At 41.6% G+C, this 21874-nt stretch overlaps 1 protein-coding gene across 1 annotated transcript; it reads right to left on the bottom strand.

Moving 5' to 3' along the window:
- Positions 1 to 283: 283 nt before the first annotated feature.
- On the bottom strand, positions 284 to 20299 carry tmem102 (transmembrane protein 102). The gene is made up of 6 exons (XM_028429678.1): positions 20093 to 20299; positions 18647 to 18858; positions 5258 to 5599; positions 4029 to 4222; positions 3661 to 3873; positions 284 to 3588 (listed from the first exon to the last, which is right to left on the bottom strand). The coding sequence occupies exons 2-6, from the start codon at positions 18846 to 18848 to the stop codon at positions 2989 to 2991; spliced, it is 1551 nt and encodes a 516-aa protein (XP_028285479.1). The 5' UTR covers positions 18849 to 18858; positions 20093 to 20299; the 3' UTR covers positions 284 to 2988.
- Between the last annotated feature and the right edge of the window lie 1575 nt (positions 20300 to 21874).

Below are 21874 nucleotides of genomic sequence, written 5' to 3'. Positions count from 1 at the left end.
GTGAAGCATCCTCACTTCAAACCCTGTCCTGTAGCTCCCTCTGTTGGCTCACACATACATTGCAGCTCACATGCAAGCCTGATTTATCGGTCACTGCAAACACATTGAAAGAGAGAGTGTTTTTCTGGCATAGATAAATGCGCACATAATTAAAGCATCTCCACATAACATGATCTGAAATGGAGTGATTTATTTCATGCTGAAGCTTGATCAATATAAACCCTCAGAAAGTAAACAGTAATAAATACAGCAAATCCAAAGAGAAAATAATTTGCACTTATTTAAAAAAAAAACAGAGAAGGAACTCAAGTAATAAAAGAGATATGAAATTCAATTCAGTACAGATGGTTATCTTGGCGCTTCCACTAAGATAACAGTGAACAGATTTGACTCTGTGTTCAAGTAGGGAACAGATCAGAGAGATGTGGTGGATACATTCATTGTATTCAGTCAGCTTTTCTCAAAGTTTCACAACCAAAACTGATTAGAAACAGCACAGATCGAGGACTGATGTTTGGGCCTCACGTGTGCTTCATGCAATCCCTGGACAGCAGATAGTGAGTACCTCTTTTTCTTCTAGTAAATCTACATTGAATTACAATTGCAGATGGCAAGCCTTTCCATAAGATGCTTGATTGCATATTTAGGAATTAGATTTCACGTGTACAATTCGAGGAAAAACAATGATTGTTTTCAGTGTCGAGTAATCTCTAACTAGGCCCGTTAAGGAACAACACTATGTCAAATATGAAAGAAGGTACCTTTAAATATCCTCTAATAAATATACATTGATTATTCTTTATGACTCTGGGTTACAATGGCCGGGCCTGTCTTAGTTAAAAGTGCTGAAAACACACAATCCTCTGAATGCACACCCTGCTTAGACATTCCGTACCGCACACTTTGGTTAGCCCACACGCACACACACGTCACATGACGATATAAAAATGTATTCAGTAGTACGCACAATTCATTTGTAGACCCGGCTGATAGTGTAACATCATTCACACATCTGCCTGAAGGAGTAACATTCCACCAGCAGTTTAAAACTAAACCCCCTGATTTTTAACCAATCATGTGCTTTTTTTTTCCTCCTTCAGTGGAAGCAGCAGTGTTAGTGCTTGATTAAGTAATCAGTTAAACTCATTAGATAGTGTTTCTTAAAGTTGAGTGAAATTAATGTAAGAGGAAATTCCAGCTTCTCTGTTTTGTTCTGCTCCAGCTCATAATCCAATCGGCTGCATGGCACTGCAGCAGTGTGGCTGCTAGCAGTGTAAACATAATGTTGGAGTAGTACCAAGTTTTAAGAGCTTTTTTTGATTCTGTACCCAGAGGATTAAAAAAACAAAAAAAGGACCAGAGAAGGAGGAGGAGGAGGAGGGTCCATCCATCCTCTTATCTATCCCTCCATCCCTCTGTGGATGGCTTGATAGGGCACGATGACTAACACACCACCGCTGCGGGGATAATTCAGTGGGCAGCATCTGTGTGTGTGTGCGTGTCTGTCTGCGTCCTGCTGCGTGCTTCGTCTCGCACTGAACACACACACACACACACACACACACACGTCGGTGCATGTTCAAACACATGAAGCTCATTAAAAAAACCCAAGCAAGCAGAGGAGACGGGGGGGTCTCCTCAAATGAGAGACACTAAAGAGTGTTTCTCCAACAGAAAGTGAACAGACGTGCTAACACAAGATGGGAGGTGTACCGGGCCATTTGTAAGACACTCTGACAGGTAAGTACCTCAACTTAGCCATGACTGTGGTACACAGTAGTCACTCCGTGGACAGGCTGAAAGGGGCCTACCATCGAATACAAGGAGTAAAAATATCTGCTCAGCTAAGAAATTAAACTCAAATACAACACATACAACCAGTTATACAGTGTTTTCAGTTAGCAAGCGAAATTCTTTCTCCTGTTTCCAACTTGAGGGCTCGGTCACACCAGAGTTTCTGATGGAAAACTTCTAAAATCTGGTGTGATAACTGTCGTGTGTCATGTGTGATAACTGTTTGCAAACATCTCTTGGATGCTTTCACTCCTATATAATCCCATGGTGTAACACAGCTAACGAGCTACACAAGCTTCCTTAAGATTACATTTACGATTTGTGTATTATTTTGTCTTTAGAGCAAATCCTCTTATTCCATTGGAATGAGTTGGTTTTGCAGCTTTAGTTTTAAGTTTCTTTTCTCTCTCACTTGCTGGTGTGACCAAAAAGAAATCAACATTCTGACCATCAAGTTGGAACAAAGACGTTCAGGGTCTACTCAAACATAGCTCTTTGGTACATTCCACAACCATGAAATTTAAGCGGTGTGAAATATAGTTAAAGACTTTAAAAGGGAATAATATATATCAAAAAAAAGAATGTTGTGCACACCTGAGAAAGATTAAAAAAAGTGAAAAACCCCCTAAATATAGGCTGAAAAAGAGCTAAAATGTAGCTGAAAGAGAAACTCTTTTTTAAAGACACCTCGCAACATTACATTCAGTTACATCAGCAACACCTTGTTTTTCTTTTCTAATTCAGCCATCGCCCACTAAGAGTTGAAATAAAAAGGGGAGAAATGCAGCAATCAAGGAGCTTTTCTCCTCTTAGAAGTGTGAGCAATGTGTGAAATCCTTGGGCCAACATTTACAAACACACACACTTCGAGTTTATCTGTACTGGACTCATGACTAAAGCCGGCCCTTGTCCTTGTAGCACCAGCTGATGAGTCTTGTTAAGGCCAGCTCATTAGGAGAGGGCCATCTCCGTGGCAACAGCTTGGTGACATCATGTCTGTTGTTGTGACGTCTTGACAAAGAGGACGCCACATGTCAGTAGTAGGAAATGTGTGTTTTTGGTTTTAAAGAGTCAATCAAGCAGCAAGGCTTCGTTGCATTGTCCTGTTCAGCCTTAAGATGGAGGAGTGAGTGCAGGAGAGTGTGTTCAGTCCCTCGACCCTCTGATGTGACATCACAGATTGTATTTCTTCTCTCAGTAGAACTTGTCATCAATGCGGAAGTGTGGCCTGGTGACATCATCTGGGTTGAGGAAGACAGATATGGATTTCCCAGGGTTCTCTGTAACTAGCTGCTGCAGCCGCTGGGCCAGCTTGTCCTCTGAAGGTGAGATGATGCCGTTGGCTGGGTGATGACCGGGTGAGCCGTGACCGTTGGTGCTAGCTGTTAGCTCCTTCTTCAGCTGCCCTGCCTGCTGGGCCTGGTCCAGAGCCGCCCGGAGGTGCTCGGTAGGATCCGAGCGTACATGGGCGAGTTTCCTGGCTACTAACAGCGCCTGACCATCAGTCAGGTGCTCCAACATGTTGCACTGGGGCAGGAAGTAATTTGGACAGTTTTTACCCAGGATGCAATGAGCCAAATCATCAAGGAGGCCAAGGAGGAGACGGCCAGGAGTGTCAGAGTCTGGGCAGGACAGGTAGGCAGAAGGAAGTCGGTCGCAGGCCCAGAAGAGAAGAGTGCGCAGGTGGTAGAGGCTGAGGCCGGTGCGTGGACGGGCCAGGATACGAGACAGCACTGCCTTGGCTGCTTGGAAAGCCTGAGCCATAGGGTAGGGGATGCACTTCTTCAGCTGAACCTGATACAAAAACAGGGGACCAATCAGTACAAGGGGACCAATCAGTACAAGGAACATAGCAAAACACCTCACCTCGCTGCGTGAGAATGCCAGCCTCCACTCCCTGTCTGGGCGCCCACCAAGCGGGGAGCAGCAGGGCAGCAGATAGAAGCCAGATATGGCCTCTTCTTCTGTGATTTTACCATCCCAGAAGTGGTTGGCCGTCAGCCAGCCTTGGGCAACAGCAGGCCAGCCCCGAAATGACACCACAGGCAGCAGGTCGTACAGCACCCTGCTCGAGCCTGCCTGCAGGGAGACATGGGTGGAGGAATATGACTCTGAATTTCAGACACTGTTATTTAACTACAAATTGAAACCACCTTATACTCTCTGTGGATTTACACATACCAAGTCAAGCTTAGCTTAGTTTATCATTATGGAAAGTAGCACCTCATCTGTACCTGTAGGATAATGGTGGTGAGGGGTCCGTTCCTCTCCAAGCGCTCAGGGGTGGGAATGCCTCGTTGGGGACTACGCCGCAACTCCTCCACAGCCTCACTCACAACCCCCCAGAACCAATCTGTAACCAAGGTGGGAGAGAAGTAGCACCCATCCAAAGACTGAGGAGAGCCCAGGCAGGGGACGGCGGCTTTACCTGAGCAGGAGAAAGAACGACCAAACAGTCACTCGAGGCTCTAGAGGCCCACAATAACTTCTGCTTTTCTGTATTTTCTGTATTTCTTGTGCATTTTACTTGCTAAAATCTGCTGTCTGGCACAATGGTTCAAATCTCATGAGTGTATTTATACACACTAAACAAGTGCAACAATCGATACAAATCCAGACAAAGCACTCCAGGCACACCAAGGCGGCAGAGCCTCACTATAAATATATTTAATTGATTTTTCTCTGCCCACTGTTTTGGCCCTTTGTTTTCTTTTTGGTTCAATTGCTTTATTATCTAGTTAACTCAGGTTTTAAAGGAACAACTTACTAAAAAAGTCTGAGGAGGAGGTGAAGAAGTGGTAGAATTCCCTCTTCAGCCACAGACAGTGTAACTCTTACTACAGATACTGCTAAGAGTAAATTGAATTCCATGAGAAACGCAACACACATCCCGGTTGTATGGTAAGTCCAGCTAAATAATCCATTCCTCCATATAGTGTAATAGATATGATAGGATACACCCAGAATGTGCATAAAATGTGTTTTTAAAATCACATCAGTAATTGGTTGCACTTTTTCTCTCTGAAGTTTCACTCACTTTCTCGTGTGAGTGTAGCAGATGATGTAATCTAGACACCACCATGTTTTCTTTAACTTTTGATTGTTGAGTTAAACTCATAAATGTTTCAGTGTTTATTTCCAGGCCAGGATTTTTCATTTTACACATCCGAGGAGATATAAAGAGTGGGCCTGTGCAGCTTGCCAGGCAAGATTGCATCAAAACATCATGCATCAAATTATCTGAGTGAAACATGAAGAAAATTGAATCAGTTTCAATTCCTTCCACTCTGCGCTGCTCCAGCATTTCCTCTGTTTCACTTCATCTTGTGAACTTATCCACCTTCCAGGTAGCTCATCTGCCTGATCATACTCCATTGCCTCACCTTCTGTTCCCTCATCTCCTCACTATAAATTTCTCCTTCCCTGTCCTTCCTCTGATTATCCTATTTTTTTTTCTGCTCACCCATCTCCCCTTCTTCTTCTTCTTCTTCATATTCCTCTGTAAGCCCATTCTCCTCCTGGCAGCAGATGTTCCAACGGGAGAGGATGGTGGAATCGCAGAGGCGGAGGCTAAGCCATGAGTGGCAGGGTGAAGAGTGCCTCATGTCCAGGGTGACCGGCTGGTTGCGGTCATGAAGCTTCAGTGCGGGAACCAGGAGGGTGAAATCTAGGTCAAAGTCTGCCCCTTTTGCGTAGTCCCCCAGGTCCTCAGGGTTGAGGTCCAAAACGCCCTCTCGGGCTCCACCGGAGAGCAGCAGGTACTCATTGGCCACTGGGAGGCGCTGGTCCACCTTCTGAACTAAGCCTGGGGAGAGCAGCAAAACCGTTTGCATGTGAAAGAGGTATTCTCTCACTTAAAGATACACATTAAAATGCATATCATATTCAGACGCACAGAGAGGTGTACAGCGAACACACCAGCAACAGAAACAGCAGGTCAGTCAGCTTGGAAATTTCTGGCTTAATTTATTTTCAGAGGCACTGCATATATTTATGAGCCTGTGCTGCAGTAATATTGACACAAGAGAGAGGGAAGTTAACAGCCACACAAGGACACACACACACTGGACTCAATTAATGATTGTTTCAGTGGCTACATGTGTGCAGTCAAGACCTCTACCATACACTGTACACACACAAGGCACCATGAATAAAGTTACTGCAAGTTTTTTGGTGGAGTACAAGCAATATTACGATTATCTTAATTTGTTCTCATATTTTAGACCTGGTTGCAACATTTCCTCCAGTACTAACAAGCACTCCTCTCTGATCACTGATATGAGAAACTCCAGTCTCCAAATCCCTTTATGGCTACTTGGCTGTGTTGTATACTATGCAAGGCTCTGGGCCCCACGGGAGACGCAGTCAAGTAAATTATGTTTTGCCAGCTTACACTAGCAGCCGAGAGAGGCATGATCCTACAGCCATAACTGGTCTAGAGTTAACGGCTACTACTACTATAGGTCAAAGGTAAAATGTGGACGTTTTTAAATCCTTCGCAGGGGGAGAGATTGTGAGAAGCCAGAGCCTGAGTGTTTATCCCCCACAGGGTAGTTAAGCGGCTGCAGAAATGGGGGCATCAGACCAAGCTGGCAGGCCACGGCTGGGGGCACAAAGCTCCTAACATGATCCCTCTCATCCTATTACATGGGCAACACAACCTTGGTGGCAGAATGCCATGTGATGTTTTTCCATGTAGTGGTATGTGTGTGTACCTAGGACGTGTGAAAAATTGTGAGTGAGTGACAAGGAAATCCACTAACACTTAGAGAAACATATTCTTAAGGCTTATGCTTTGAAGTTCACCTCCTACTTAATCCTTATGAGTAGGAAACCCATGTCAAGTAAATAATAAATTACAACCAGCTGATGATGAATACATCCCTGTGCGGCAGAAGCATCTTTACCCATTGTTTGCTACTTTACATCAAAGGGTAGAGCAGAAATGAACCAGCAACTTATGTGGGAGTCAAAGTCAAATGTGCTGACGAGGATCTCCCTGGTGCTTTCTCTTTGAAAAGCAGTAAAAAGAAGGCACCTTTTTTGACACCACCACAGAGGGAGCAGTCGACGAAGAAGAAGAAAAGTAAGAAGTACGTGACAGCTTGCCTGTGGGTCTCCACATTTCTCAGCAGAAACATTTCATCTCCTTCCACAAGACCCGACTAGACTAGTGCAGTTACAATAGGAGCCTTCATCTGGAGCACGGTGGTTCCTTTGGATGTACAGCCTTTCTGAGGCCCTCCCAGGACATTTGCAGGAGTTAGTACACCAACATTTCACACTGCGAGAACAATTACATTAATATGCAGAGAGCAATCTTTGTGATGTGATGTGCAATATAGAGAGGACAATGGTTTTAGGCCTGAATGCAAGAGCTGCATGTGAGAATAAAAAAAATAAACCACAAAATCACACCAACTCCCTGTAGAGCCGAGCATACTAGTAAAGCATTGACCAGGACAATGGTACAAAACCATTTCTAAAATCCTGAGTGCTGCAGAGGAGCACTCATAGTGTGAAAAGGGATATGTTTCAAACTACAAGGACTCTTCGTTCTCTGGCAAAATGGAGAAAGATCATGTTCACTCTCACAGAGCTTTGGAAGTCCTTTGCAGCAATGAGAAGAGGGCGACCATTTCTGCAGCACTCTGCCAATCATGCCTGTATGGTAGAGTGCCTATATGGAAGCCAGTCAAAAAAAAAAACACTAAATTGCAAAATTACATTTAAAGCACTCCAAGAGCATTCTGTGGTCAGATGAGACAAAACAAAATGTGACTGCAACTCCAAGCAACCTAGGGTAAAGCATGGTGGTGGTAGCATAGTGATAAGACGGTAATTCCCAACAATTTTAACACAAAAATGTGTCACCTCACAGCAAGAACATTCCTGGTTTCAATCTGGCTGGGACCTTTCTGTGTGGAGTTCTCCCCAGTGCCTGCATGAGCCTTTTCAGAGATGTACCTTGTCTCTCAGCCACTGACAGCTGATATAGGCTCCAATTCTTCTAGGACCCTGAAGTACAGGACTAAGCTCGGAAATTAGATGGATGTAGTTACACTGTAAAAGTTATGATCAGTTTCAACACGTCCTCATGATAAAAAAAACACATTTTGTCAATAATACATTTCCCATTTTCAGTAACAATCACGACAACTACCTGTCTCCAAGAACATGTAGTGATGCAGCAATAGAAAAACGGCTTTCTAGGGCTTAAACATAAAAATTCATGTTATGTTTTCCTGGTGTGGACAGGCTGATCAGAATTCTACTTGGTGTGCCTTCCGTTTCTACAAAGAGTGCATCATGCTAAACTCACATCTCCTCTATCTGTGACAAGTGTTCCTGCAAAATGAAATGCGTCCAATTGATTATCAAAACTTAAAATCTGTTCAGCTGGAAAGAGAGAGCCAGAGCAGAAACAGTGACTGGGCAGATCAAAGAGAAAGAAGTGGGTGGGGGGAGAGAGAGAAAGTGTCAAGGGGAAGAATGGATCATAAGCCAGCCAAAGGGCACAGAGTTTGAAGCCACAGCTCCTCTGATTTGTTTGGTTTTATCTGCCACTGATAAATTGGGTCAAATAGGCGAGGAAGAGGAAGAGAGTGGTGAAAAAAAAGAATAAAGAGCTTCTTATCTCTATAGCTTCAGTTAGAGAGAGGAGCACAGAGGGGGGAAAAAACTGTATCAATTAGCGAGGCCTCTTCAGTCTTTGCTCTGGCTGCAGGAAGTTTTGAGGTTGTTCCAAAGAACACAATCTAGTTTTTAATCCAAACTCTCAGATCGACAGTCGGGCCCTGCATTACTGGGCATCTGCCAGAAAGCACACACAAACACAAAAGCACATATGCACACACTCCAGCACATGTGCCTATATACACACACACAGTCTGAGAATAGAGCTGGAATGGAGACAGTCTAGGCTGGTTTCACAGCCACGGATTAAACCTAATCCTATAAGAAATGTCTTTGAATGTAGATTTCCATTAGAGGGAAGTTTTGTCGTTAAGAGCTATTTCTAGACTAGACCCAGTTCCATGTCTGTGAAACGACTGTTTCATGGATATTGGTTTCTCCGTCATTCTCAGTGTGTGGTAAGAGGAAAACCTGCCTACCTAAATGGCATGTGTCCCGATGCATCCAGTATTTCCAATTAAACAGATGCATGTTTTCTTTTACCCCATTCTCCACTGGAATACAGAGTATTATTTTTTACAGGAACCCCTGCAGAGTGCATTGCTACGGAAACTGATTTCATTACAGCAGAAATGTATGTATTTAATTTCATAACCACAACTCTTCCACTCTCATCTACCACTTTACACTCAGCCATCTCTTTCTGAAACAAACATTCAGCATCTAGGTTATTCTTCCGTGTTTAACCAACCACATAGTGACACTGCATGCTCTAGTCTGTTGTTGTCTGTGCACAACCCGGGAAATTTAAATGTTGTATTGAGATTTTAAATAATCTGCTTTCAAGAGCGTAGGTAAATAAAAGGAAACACTGGAAATCAACTCAAAACTGGTAATTGTAGGTATGTTAAATGTAATTTCCAACAAAGGGAGGTTGATATAAAAATATGGTCCTAGCTTCAGAGCATGAAATGAATACATATTAAGATTCTCCTTCCAATATAATCTGTGTGGCAGCCACCCTTTCAGTCAATCCAATGCCTGAAAACAAGAATAAATATATCATCAAAATGTCATTATTTCAAAAAACTAATTCACTCTGATTACAAAATCAATACATCATTTATTCCTACGAGAGCCCCATTTTGTCATTGTCATCTGTCTTGGGAGTTTGTCACAACAACTGAACACATCAGCATGTAATATTATTACCCGCTGATTGAATTGCCTCAGTGCAGTATGGACTCACATACTAAAGTGGCTATTAAAAACAAAAGCTACCTTGTGTTTGAATTCCATTATAACTGGACTGATTTACTGCACAAGAACCATACACATATATTATAGAATATTCAGATAGGGCTAACTTCAGCATGAAGTCACAGTACAAAAATGAAACTGCACAGAAAGTACCCTGTATGAGAGCAATCTGCTACATGTCCTCACAGCCACAGCAGAGTGAGAATATTCTACCACACACCTGTGTCCAAAAATAGCTCTGTAAATCTCTCTGGAAAATGGGATTCCTTCAAATAAGCCGATGACTTCTATGTGTTGTTGATGTGAGAGGAAGAGACACTGTGAAACTGTGAGCCTGTTCTAAAAACCTGGCTGCACTAACAATAGCAGTGCAGGTAAAATAATAATGGGAGTCTTATTACTAGCTTACGTATATGCAGAAAGTAAATTTATGTAGTTCCTTATCCTCACAATTCTCTGATTGCAGCCTGCTGCTTGTTTGACATGCACTCTGAGCATTTGCACAAACTGTTGCATCGTGCATTACAAAATTCTTTCTAGCAACTAGCCTGAGGGGTGCTACCACTTCAACCTTTGCTGACAGGAACATGTACTATTCATGTCTGTCATGTTCTGTCACCGCATTCACCTCAACAACATGGTATCCTTCTACCTTCAAATCAAAACAATGTCTGCCTAATAAATAATTAAAAGAGTACTTGTGTGAGATACACACAGTGCAGAGGTAACTCTGCGCTAACACGTCTGAAGCTCACTATTACCACATTAAACATTATTCATATAGTTATTTACAAAAATGTAGACACTGTGTTTTTGGAATCACCATCATATTACCACACAAGCAGGGACCATAATGCATACATTTCTATATAAGCTGCTCACTGCTTTTCTGTAAGCTGTCTCATGGATCAGTATTCTTATATTAACTAACTCTCAATTCTGTCAGTAGTGACAGAACCATCATTTTAAAGCTTGATGCTTTAGAGAGATTACCCAGAGAAGTACTCCAAGTTCTTATTTCAGGAAACTTTGGTGCAGTAGCTGTTAAAGTAGGGGATGTCATCTGTGTCAGAATGAGATTCACAGTTATTGTCGTGCACCTCCTACCTCTGTGTGACCTCTCTGTTATTCAGACAATAAAACTCCAATACAGAGGCAGAACATGTCATGAAAATAATCTTCGGCCCAAAAGGAGCAATTCAATCTGTTACAAATGACTCCTGACTAATATAGTCTCAACCGGATGCTATCGGAGCTTTCCAACCAGCACTTCTCACAGCCTCTACTTGCGCACTAATAGCAGGATTAATCCCAGACAACCCTGCTGCTGAAAGGTGAGCTGTTCTGCTGTTTATGAATTCATATCGAAGCAGGAGATTAGCTCCAAAATAGGCCTTTTAGAAGAAGAGGAATGAGGAGTTCCAATTTAATCTGATTGGAGGGGATGTCTAAGATCACTGAGCTGGCAGTGCACTGTGTGTGTGTGTGTGTACATGTGACAGTGTGTGAATGTGTTTAATATGAGAAACAGGGCTGGGAGTGATGATAGGCATGGTGTTTGGTGAACCACCTGCAGAGAGAGCAGCTGAAAGAAGCTGTCAGTGTCTTCCAGCTCCTCATTGCTGCTTTGATGCCAGCTGCACTGTGATACCATGTCCTGCTAAATGACAGGCAATTATCACTGAAAGGGGGAAAAATGTTGCTGCAGTTCCTCATTTTAGGGCAGCGGGGCAGTCTAAACCAACAAAAGCTGAACTTGGGGGGATGTTCCTCTAAAGAGAGAGCAGAGGCTGATAAATGCTCCACAGAGATCAATTAAATCTCATTATCACTAATAAACTAAGTAACTCAAACTTTTATTTGCCCAGGTCTCCAATATGCACAACTAGAAACAATCAGGAGGCAGATGGGAAAGCAGATCACAGTGAATTTATGGCTTATATAAAAGACAGTACCAGTAACATTACCAATCTTTTTAAGTTGCCAGCCAATGACTGGATTTTTGCCTATTGTGTCATGTCTAACAATCACTCAGACTGTGTTTAGAGTACGTAACCAACACTGTCTTCTTTTGTAGCTTTCATTTCAGGCAACAAATTTGTGGCTTAGACAGCAAACAGACACTACAGACGGAGGTGCAGCAGACAGAAGAAAAGAAGGAAATAAGTGAAAGTGAAGCCAAAGGCAATAAAGTGAAGGTGGACATGAATGTGAAATAGTAACAGCAAATGTCCCTCCTGATGGATAGGTCAATGTGGCTCATCCATAACTTTAAGCTCATTTACCCTCTCTGCACTGTTAAATATTGGTTTAATTTGTACCATAATTACATATTGATATTTCCCAATACAAAAGAGTCTTGATGAAATTGCATATCAGACAGAAATGTATATAAAAAAAAACATTTATGGATTACAGGAAAGTGTCAGACTGTGAATGAGGTGTGTGTTGCCTATATTATCTGACAGATCATTAATTATTAATTAATTATAGATAGATTAATTATTCCTCCCTCTTCAGAATAGTTAAAAGTATGATTATGAAGAAGTGAATATCACAGTGTCAGCCTTGCTTATTAAAACAAGCAGGAGGGCAGACAATGTCATGCAAAGCCACAGTGCCAAGTCATAATAAATTAGCCATCATGAAAGTCACTTAATGAATGATATGATGTGATGTCTGTGCTCACTCAATTTTTTTTTTCAATTAACCCTCATGCATTGTTCGCAAACACTACCCTAATGTGTTGTTCGGGGACAAAAACGTCCCCTAACTTTAACGGTTTTAAAAATATATTAGATAAATATTTTTTTGAAATTTTTTTGCATAGACCTTTTAATTAACTTCAGTTCTAATCAACAGTAGTGAAAAAATCATTTTCCCCCAGGATTTTAACCCTTTAATCACCAATTTTATAAGGGGTGGTGCTGAAGATTGAAAAAAAAACACACAAAATGGCTCATTTTTAATAGAAAAGGTGAATGTGGACTGGATTCTTTTTAACCTTTATTACAGTCTTGGTCATGTCAAACATCAGTAAAAAAATTGACTTTATTGCATTATTAGTTTTTGCACAGCACTGGATTTTCTTTTTTTCTCCCTAATGTGTTGTTCGGGGACAAAAACGCATAGACCTTTTAATTAACAACAGTAGTGAAAAAATCATTTTCCCCCAGGATTTTAACCCTTTAATCACCAATTTTATAAGGGGTGGTGCTGAAAATTGAAAAAAAAAGAGAAGAAAGCAACATGAAGAGAGGATTCACTTGTGCACAATCTCTGGAAATGATTGTGCAGCCTGGCTCTATGAAGGGCCAGGCTGTGAAGCTGTGAAGGCTGCACAAGTAGATCCGTCACTTGTTCACAAGCGAATCCTTCATTCGTTCACTCGTGAATCCTTCACTCATGCACAGGTGAATCCTCTCTTCATGCTGCTTGCTGCTCTTGTCACCATTAAATGACCAGGAGGATGCATGCAAGTCCACTAGTGTTTTTGTTTTGTTTAGTCTGAACCTCTCAGCATCAAAGGGCCCGGCACTTACTTTTAGGGCTGCAACAAATTTACTTTACTTTACTTTACTAAACTACTTTTAATACTAATTTTAGTAGGGGACTAAACTGTAGATTAGATTTGGTTAGTCAATGATTATTTATTATGTTATCAAGTTATCTATCTATGGTGTCTATTTAGTAACATGCACATGTACGTATGGTCGTGTGGAGCGCAACACACCATGGAAAAGGGGCACTTAGACTTCACTTAGAATAATTCAGTGATCTCAACTGAGACACTAACCTAAAAGTAAAGTCACTCTACCGGAGGACGTGTTTTCCGAAAGCTAAAAAAAAAAAAAAACAGCCATTTTACCCATCCACAACTTCAGATGCCAGAACTCCTGGATGTTTTCATTTTACATGCTTATGCATCGCCGTTATACGTCTGAATTAGGTACACTTCACTTACTTAGTAACTTTATTTTCCTGACTTTCCTTCCCTGACAGTGTGCAAATGGCTCTCTTCCTCTCTAACATACACACACAGTGTGTAGACACACAATTATGTGCTAAAATACTCCCTATAACTCCATATACAAGCCAGAAACTACACTACATGAGCACAGGCCTGCAGGTAAAGGGTTAGTATGGTAATTAAGTTGTTAACTGTAAAAATCACAAATGTTACCTCCTACCAACAGGGTAAACCACCAACAATCAAGAATGCATGATTATTTAGTGCCATGCAGTCAAAAAAAGTGTGTTTATAATGTAAGTCTATGGGACAAAATGGGAGAAAAAAAGAAAATCCAGTGCTGTGCAAAAACTAATAATGCAATAAAGTCAATTTTTTTACTGATGTTTGACATGACCAAGACTGTAATAAAGGTTAAAAAGAATCCAGTCCACATTCACCTTTTCTATTAAAAATGAGCCATTTTGTGTTTTTTTTTTCAATTTTCAGCACCACCCCTTTTAATTGGTGATTAAAGGGTTAAAATCCTGGGGGAAAATGATTTTTTCACTACTGTTGATTAGAACTGAAGTTAATTAAAAGGTCTATGCAAAAAAATTTCAAAAAAATATTTATCTAATATATTTTTAAAACCGTTAAAGTTAGGGCAGCGGTCCCCAACCTTTTTTGCACCACGGAGCGGTATCATGTAAAACAATATTTTCACGGACCGGCACAGAAAAAAAGTGCATAAAGAGACAACTTACTCTTATGCTTAATTAGTGGGAGCCTTTGAGCTTTCTCAGCAATGAGGCGGTCCCATCTAGGGATAATGGGAGACATGACACCCGAAGTGTGTTTCTTATGTCCAGTCCACTCCGTAATTTTGTTTTGGCCGTCATTAATTGCTTCAGTCGTTCTTGTTCATGTTTTCTTCCATGGCTTGTCTTTTAATGCAGGGTGCTCGGTCTCGCAGTTTTGAAGGCTTCGTTGCCTCATTTGCGAGTCTGTCGCCACATATCACTCAGAGCGGACTTGGTGTGTGAGAATCACCTGTTGCAATAAATCCGTATTTTAAATAGGACTCCTGATATAGTCTTTTAAATGCAGGTTTCTTTTTCTTTGAAGGGGTAGGCTCCTCTTCTTCTGTCTCCTCGTTAGGCCTTTTCCCCTTTCCGAAGAAGCTCTCCAAAGACGTTTGTTTTTATTCATTTTTGCTAGCTTGTGGGCTTAATTTTGGGGCCGTATCCCGTGACCGAGACAAGCGTCTGGGCAGGTGCTTAAAGGCACAGGCGGATGAATCTGATCGATTTATAAATGAAACAGCTTTCAGACTCAGATAATGAATAATATATGTTTTGCTCAGTCTTTCTGTGCGGCCCGGTACCAAATGACCCACGGACCGGTACCGGTCCCCGGCCCGGTGGTTGGGGACCACTGAGTTAGGGGACGTTTTTGTCCCCGAACAACACATTAGGGGGTAAAATTTGCCCACAGTGTACCGTTGACCTATGAAAAATTTTAAAATCATATTAACAAAATTTATGTAAAATTAAGCTTATTGAGGAAAAATGATTCAATTTGTCCACATATTGACAAAGTTATGGCCAAAATAAACAGAAAAATTTCTCTCAGAGGACAAAAATGTCCCGAACAACACATGAGGGTTAAGGCTGTAATCTCAGGTGAATTAACATCAACAAAGTAGTGTTGTGAAGTCAAGCACGTGCCAGCTTTACAACAATTAAGATTTAATACAGCGATGTGCCAAAAAAAGATGTTAGCAAACAACAATGGCCATCATTGTAAGCAGTCAAGATGCTCATCTGTGCAGCTTGGCACTGGTGTGTCTGTGCTGATGAGCAGAAACAAAAGCCTAGCTAATCAAACATGCACATTTCATTCATTTTCTGTGTCTGCAGAGCCAGGTGAAGACAGGCTCTCAAATCCAACACGGCATTAGCAGAGAATTAGTCTGACACAGCAGCCACGTGGGTCACACGTCCAAACCCATAATAATAATAATAAAAGTACAGCTGGATTTGGGGAGCATCAGAGGACGGACCAGCAAGCAGAAGCCCACCAGCGTTAACAGGCTGGAGCAAGAGACTAGCCAGACACTGCTAGTCCGGCCGACTGAGCTGCTCTCCCATAGGGACAGAAGTAGCTATTCTGATGGTTTAAATTAAACCAAGAGGGATTTTCATCTTTCCGCCCAAATAAAATATGCATCACATCATGGTAAAGTCTGTGTAGCCTCAAGAAGGAGGAGAAAACAAGTTCCAGAGAAATTCTGCAAATTCTGAAATTTTGCAGCATATGTACAGACATCATGGCAGCAAAACAGACATGTTGGCATAGCAACACGATTCCCTGCTCCCTGAAAATGAGCTGAATGGAGGTGGATGTCAGACAGAATATGAAAATGATATCAGACTTACAATATCTGCAACCAAAACATTCGTACCACCGAGCACTCAAAGTGAACCTTTGAGTTCTCCTTCCCCTGACTTCTAAGAAACCAACTAAGGTGCTGAACACCTCTCTCTGTCTAAGCGCCTCCACTTATCACTATTCTAACCCAATTGTGCACATGCTCAAGAGTACTAAGTGTGAAAGATAGTGGCAAACAAAGGAGTTAATGTAAGATGCCCTGTGGAAAAAGGCGAGTGGTAGAGGAAAGAAGGGATTATCTGATGCACTGCATGAAGAAGAAAACTCAATTATGCCGATTTCTTTTAATGGTTATATATATTAAGATGGCGTTCATTTTCACTGATATTGGTAAGCAGGTTAACTCTGAACTGCACTCTGTCAGGCTGGGCTAACAAACTTTCAGATGTGACTGCAGGGTATGTCTGAACCCAGCATCAGATCTTCTGCTCCACCGGCAGTGTGGATCTATTTCTGCCTTCATCAAACTTTTGTTTTTCAAAAGATATATACCGTATATATACAGTATCCCCCCACCACGATTTGCCTGAAGGCAAACCACAGTGTTTACTTGAATGCATGGTAAATAAGAAGCTCTTCTTGGAACTGTCGCGCTGCGAGGAAGATCACTGGGTGCGTGTGTGTGAGTTTAATCTTTCTTTTTTTTTCCCGAGAGTGTGTAAAGCCCAGTGGGGATCCCTCTGCAGCTCAAACTTTATAAAAGCTCGGCAAAAACAGAAGCACAGCCATACGTGTTCAATATCCACACACACACACCTATGCAGCCAAATTCAACAGAAGGCTGGCATGCAACACCAAGGCCTCTCCGACAAGAGGATGATCTTTCTTTTTTCAGAGCTCTGCTTTATCCTCGGCAGGGCCCCGAGTTCCTAATGTGGCCACTACTGCACACTTAACTTTATATTCCTAGAAACTTTTTTTACCCCTTCTTCACAGCTGGAGCTGTCACAGCAGGTGGTGGGGCACAGTGTATGAAAACACCAGCAAAGCAGTGGTGAATGTGCAGCCTAATTAAAATGTTAAAGAGAAATTCTCAGCTAAGATGAAAAGAAGAAAAGGGTTTCACATCAGAATCATGACAGGGTTAAAAATATGCATCTGGTCTGTGTGTGGCAGCACAATAACATGTGAGAAATAGGCCTGGATTCTGTTCTGATTTGTGTGAGGTTGCGCTGGGAAAAGCACCCAGTGTGATAGAGCTATTTTAGCTTCATAAGAGGACAAAATAAAGCTATTTTAACAGGAATAGTGATGCTGGGTGGCACCATACTCACAAACAGACATTACAGAAGTGCACAGCAGGGCAGATGAAATATGCACGTGAGCTAAAGCCTCAAAACTGACACAGCCAAACTTGTCTTGTTTCTACTGAGGATGACATGACAGAACAAGGGGGACAAGACAGCTGAAAGGAGGGAGAGTGCCACCTATTGGACGGACGTGCGCACTTCAATCTGACAACAACACACAAACTTTGAGCCTCAGGTCGAACTTAGCGAGCTAAGGACGGAGGAAATAATTGTAGACATGTCGTAGCTGTGCTCTAACAGCATTGTGTCATTGTGTAAATTTTAAATCTGCCACAAATGAGAAGCTTCTGGTAATGATATGTCTGTCAGAGGATTAAATGAGCCATGTTGCACCTGGTCCATCATTTCAATGCTGACTAGGTCTGCAAATTACAACGGTGTTCCACTCCACTTAAATGAGATCTTTGTCCTTACGGCCTTAAATTATCAAAATGTTTTGGATGACTTTTTTTTTTTTACGCCGAGTTGGTTGCTGCTCATATTTGTCATCTTGATGTCATTCTCGTCAGTGTACTGTAAAAGCCTCCAAAATCCATGACTGTACACAGATGTTCTCTCTCTCTCTCCCCCCTCTCCACAACCACATCTACACACACACACACAGATAGCTACAGCTAATAAAAACAGCATGACAACAACAGAGAAACACGCCAGCATCGCTATGAAAATGACTTTCATCATGTCACATAAACTGTGCCATCATGAGTGCCAAGCACGGCTGACAGTGTCAAACCAATCAGACCGTGATTGCACTGGGCAGAGTCCAGGTGACAATAGTGAGCGTGGAGCAGGGCGGTTGCTGGAAAAGATTGCTCACTGCTCTCTCAGTCACATTGGCCCCCGATAAATACGTGTACCTGCTCACTGAGGAAAAACTGAGTGAAAAGTAGACAAGAGCTGACACTGTAGTTTATATGGACAGAAAGTTAGATATCAGCATGTATATGTGCTGTACCCATTCCCAATGAAGTCAGTCTGGTTTTTAAAGGGCTATATTTATAAAGCTGACATCCAGTAATTGTAAGCTAACCGCTTTCACCACCACTTGCAAGTCAATTAATTGTTAATTGATAGTAACTTTAACTCTGTGCAATAAATTATTACTACTCCTGAGGATTTTACTGTACTGTATATCACTTCCCATTTAAATTATGATGGAAATATCTTGTTCTTTCTTTCATTTAATCCCACTTCCCATTTATGGGAGAGGCTTAAATTTAAGAGGTCTAGTCCAAAGTTTTACCTAGCATGTTAAAGATGAAATCCTTGGCAGTGTGGACCTCTAATGCCGTCTGGTCTCCAAACTCCCCCTGCTCCAGTAGCACCAGCTCAGACACCTGTGCCGACAGCTGCTCCAGGGTGGCCCCCGAGCGGAAGTCCACCTCCGACAGCTTCTTGGCGGGGGCTGGGGAGCGTGGGGCCACCGCACTCATTAGGGATTCCATCTCTACAACCCTGCACAGAGAGGAACAGGAAAATCAAAATAACTGTTAGTGTCTATTTCTAGGATTATAATAACACAGCAGCCCTATTGTCAACAATACATCTCCCCTAAGGGATTGCTGCTACTTAGCCCGTAACGACTACTGGTATTTTAAGTGCGCTATTTAGCAACCAAGAAGAAAAACACAGGGCAAAAACTTGGTCTGTTTTCAGGAGACTATATTTAAACAGATTTAGTGTTGCTGATCCTTCACATTTCCACTTGTGCATAATGGTGGCCTTGTTTTTATCAGCCTCATGTGAATCATGAGACGTTCAGGGGCACTAGAAGAGAAACATAATGTGACATAGAATTACTTCCACTACATTCTACAGCACAAAGAGTTACAGTCACCATATGTATATAGTTTAGAGCAAAGTCTGGTAGTTTCTCTACAGACACTGACTTATAAACCTGCAAACAATGCCTAACAAGAAGTAGTTTGCACTTTTTTGTCATTTTCTTTCATGAATGTGGTGGAGTCAACAGGCTAAAATATAACCCTTAAAGGCTTAAGAGTTAAGTGGTCATCATGGAACAACGTTAGTAGTGAGCTATACAGTTAAAATGCATCATAGGTTTGAATGAGTGTCTAAAATAACATGTAGTTATAGTAACAAGCCAAAAAGTAACAATGTAAACAAAGCTTAGTCGAGTGGAATGACAACAGCGCCTCTGCCCCCACCAAACTAGGTCAATTAGCGAGCCTGCTCCCCGGCTTCTAGCTGCTAAGCTAATAGCCGAAGAAATTAGCCACTGTTGTCAGACAGTTAACACTGGCTAATTAGATTATTCAAACCACAAAACAATTCAGCCTGGGCTCTATCTGACAGACTCATTTGACTGCCTTTCTATCATGCTAGCACACCATTCGACATGCAGTGATAAGGTCGCTACAGTGCGCCTCGCCCAGAGTCAGCTAATTTCTTTTATTAGCCAATATTAGCCAACTAGCTTTATCAAATTAGCATGCTAGCAAACATCTCAGATGGGCACGGTGAAAACAAGTGCAGAGCCCTACATACGCGCACACGAATACACACACTCACACACTAAAAATCTATACCTAAACACACACACACTCAGAGAGATGCATGAGCCCACATGCACTCAGCCCCGGCTGCCGTTAGCGTAAGAGTCTCAGATAACAGTGAAATGATTAGCTATCAGGCTAAAAGCAGTCAAACATCGCAGGTGGACACACACCCTTTACACGGCGAGGCGAGGGAGATTCTTCGCTATCTTCTGCGTTTGCTGTTTTTGTGATCCCCGTGCTTCAATCTGCTTTCTTCAGCTGTCATTTCCAACAGGTCCCGGGCACCACCTTCCCCCTGGCAACACCGTCCCAGAAATCATGGTCCTACTCTGAGGATCCAGGGATTAGTAGTATGTGTGGCACGCACGCCCCACATCACAGAACTACAAACGGATTTGTGAGGTCAGGTTTATGATTAAAATTGTGGTCGTGTCCTCGCAAAGAAGATAAAGGGAGAGCTGAGGTTTTAGAAAGAGCAGGGTAGGACGGCTTGACGAGTGCACAGCCAGCGTTTCTGATGCAGCAGCAGTGTGTGTACCAGGGGGAGAGATGCATTCAATACCTGACATTGTGTTCATTTGTAACCTACCTGTGGATATGTAAGTGGATTACCGCAACTTTCAATAGCACTTAATCTAAATATGATAATATTTCTAATCAATTATAGTATATATATTTATACTGTGGATGATTTTGTGTCATGATTGATGCATAATATAAGTGACAATACACAAAGTTTTATGCTTAAATTAAAAGACAAAACTTACAGGTAATGGATGTCCGTGTCATTTTTTTCCGGCTGTCAACAGTGCTATGAGATTTGTTCATATTATGTGCATTTTCTGTTTCTCCACAGCAGGTGGCGGTAGTGTGCCTTAACGCTGATTGTCACCTGCGAAAAAGTGAAAGAAGAAGAAGTCGCGCTATAGCTAGCTAGCTAAGTATTAGCACAAATTGCCAGAAGAATGCGTTTGAGGATTTGAAAACAGATATTCTACCAGTACTCCCCAACAATTTAACTTACTATTAATAATGTTTTTTTGTTTCCCAAAACAAGATAGTAACAATTATTATTTGTTATTGTTGCTAACCTGAGGGCAATACTGCGGTATAAATGAAGAATCTAATTGCTAGCATAGTTATTATTGTCCAAAAATAAATATATTGTGATAATATTATTAGAACAGGTTTTTTGGACACAAATATTATTAGGACAAATATTACATATAAGAGAGTAAATAAGTAGAAAATAAAATTTACAGTAAGCTTCATACATATTTTAATAAATGTAATGTGCCAAACTCTACATAAACAATTTAATTTAAACTTTAATGCACTCAGTCAGTTAACTCAATCTAGCATAATTATTTATCTGGTGCTATAGAATTTTATTCTGAACTTCTGGAAAGGCAGACTTTTAATATTCTACCGCAAAGGGGGAGAATTTAAAACCCTGTTATTAGACACTAGCTTATGGCGAACTGTCACTTAATTCCGCTCAGGTCGTTTTTTTCCTTTAAAGAAAGCTCTCTCTCGATGACAATCAAGTCAGACTGAATAGGGATGCTTTGACAGGTAATCTCAAATTCATGTTGAAGGACAAACGTAGAAGTTTTAATAAACCTATAAAAATATTTTTTCACACCAATGTTGAATGAAAAGAACCTGACATTTCCTATCATATTATCAATTTTTCTTTCATCTTAGTCACTCTATGATCCATGACAGTTGTTCTCCAACAAGATTGCCAGTCTGTGCATAAACCTCCTTCATTTCCTGTATCACGGCTAAATTTACTGGATTGATAGCGCCTGGAATAACCTGTCAGACCTCTCTCTTAAAACCTGTTGATGGATCATTACCACCTCACAGACTGCAATCACACTGACTGAACTACAGCCACAAAGTGTCTGATTCATCAGCTTATCCTGTGGTATAAGTGGAACATTTAT

This window comes from Parambassis ranga, chromosome 18, assembly GCF_900634625.1.
Source record: "Parambassis ranga chromosome 18, fParRan2.1, whole genome shotgun sequence".
Classification (NCBI taxonomy): Eukaryota; Metazoa; Chordata; class Actinopteri; family Ambassidae; genus Parambassis; species Parambassis ranga.
Note: the sequence above shows the minus strand (reverse complement) of the source record. Positions and strands in the feature narration are given on the sequence as shown.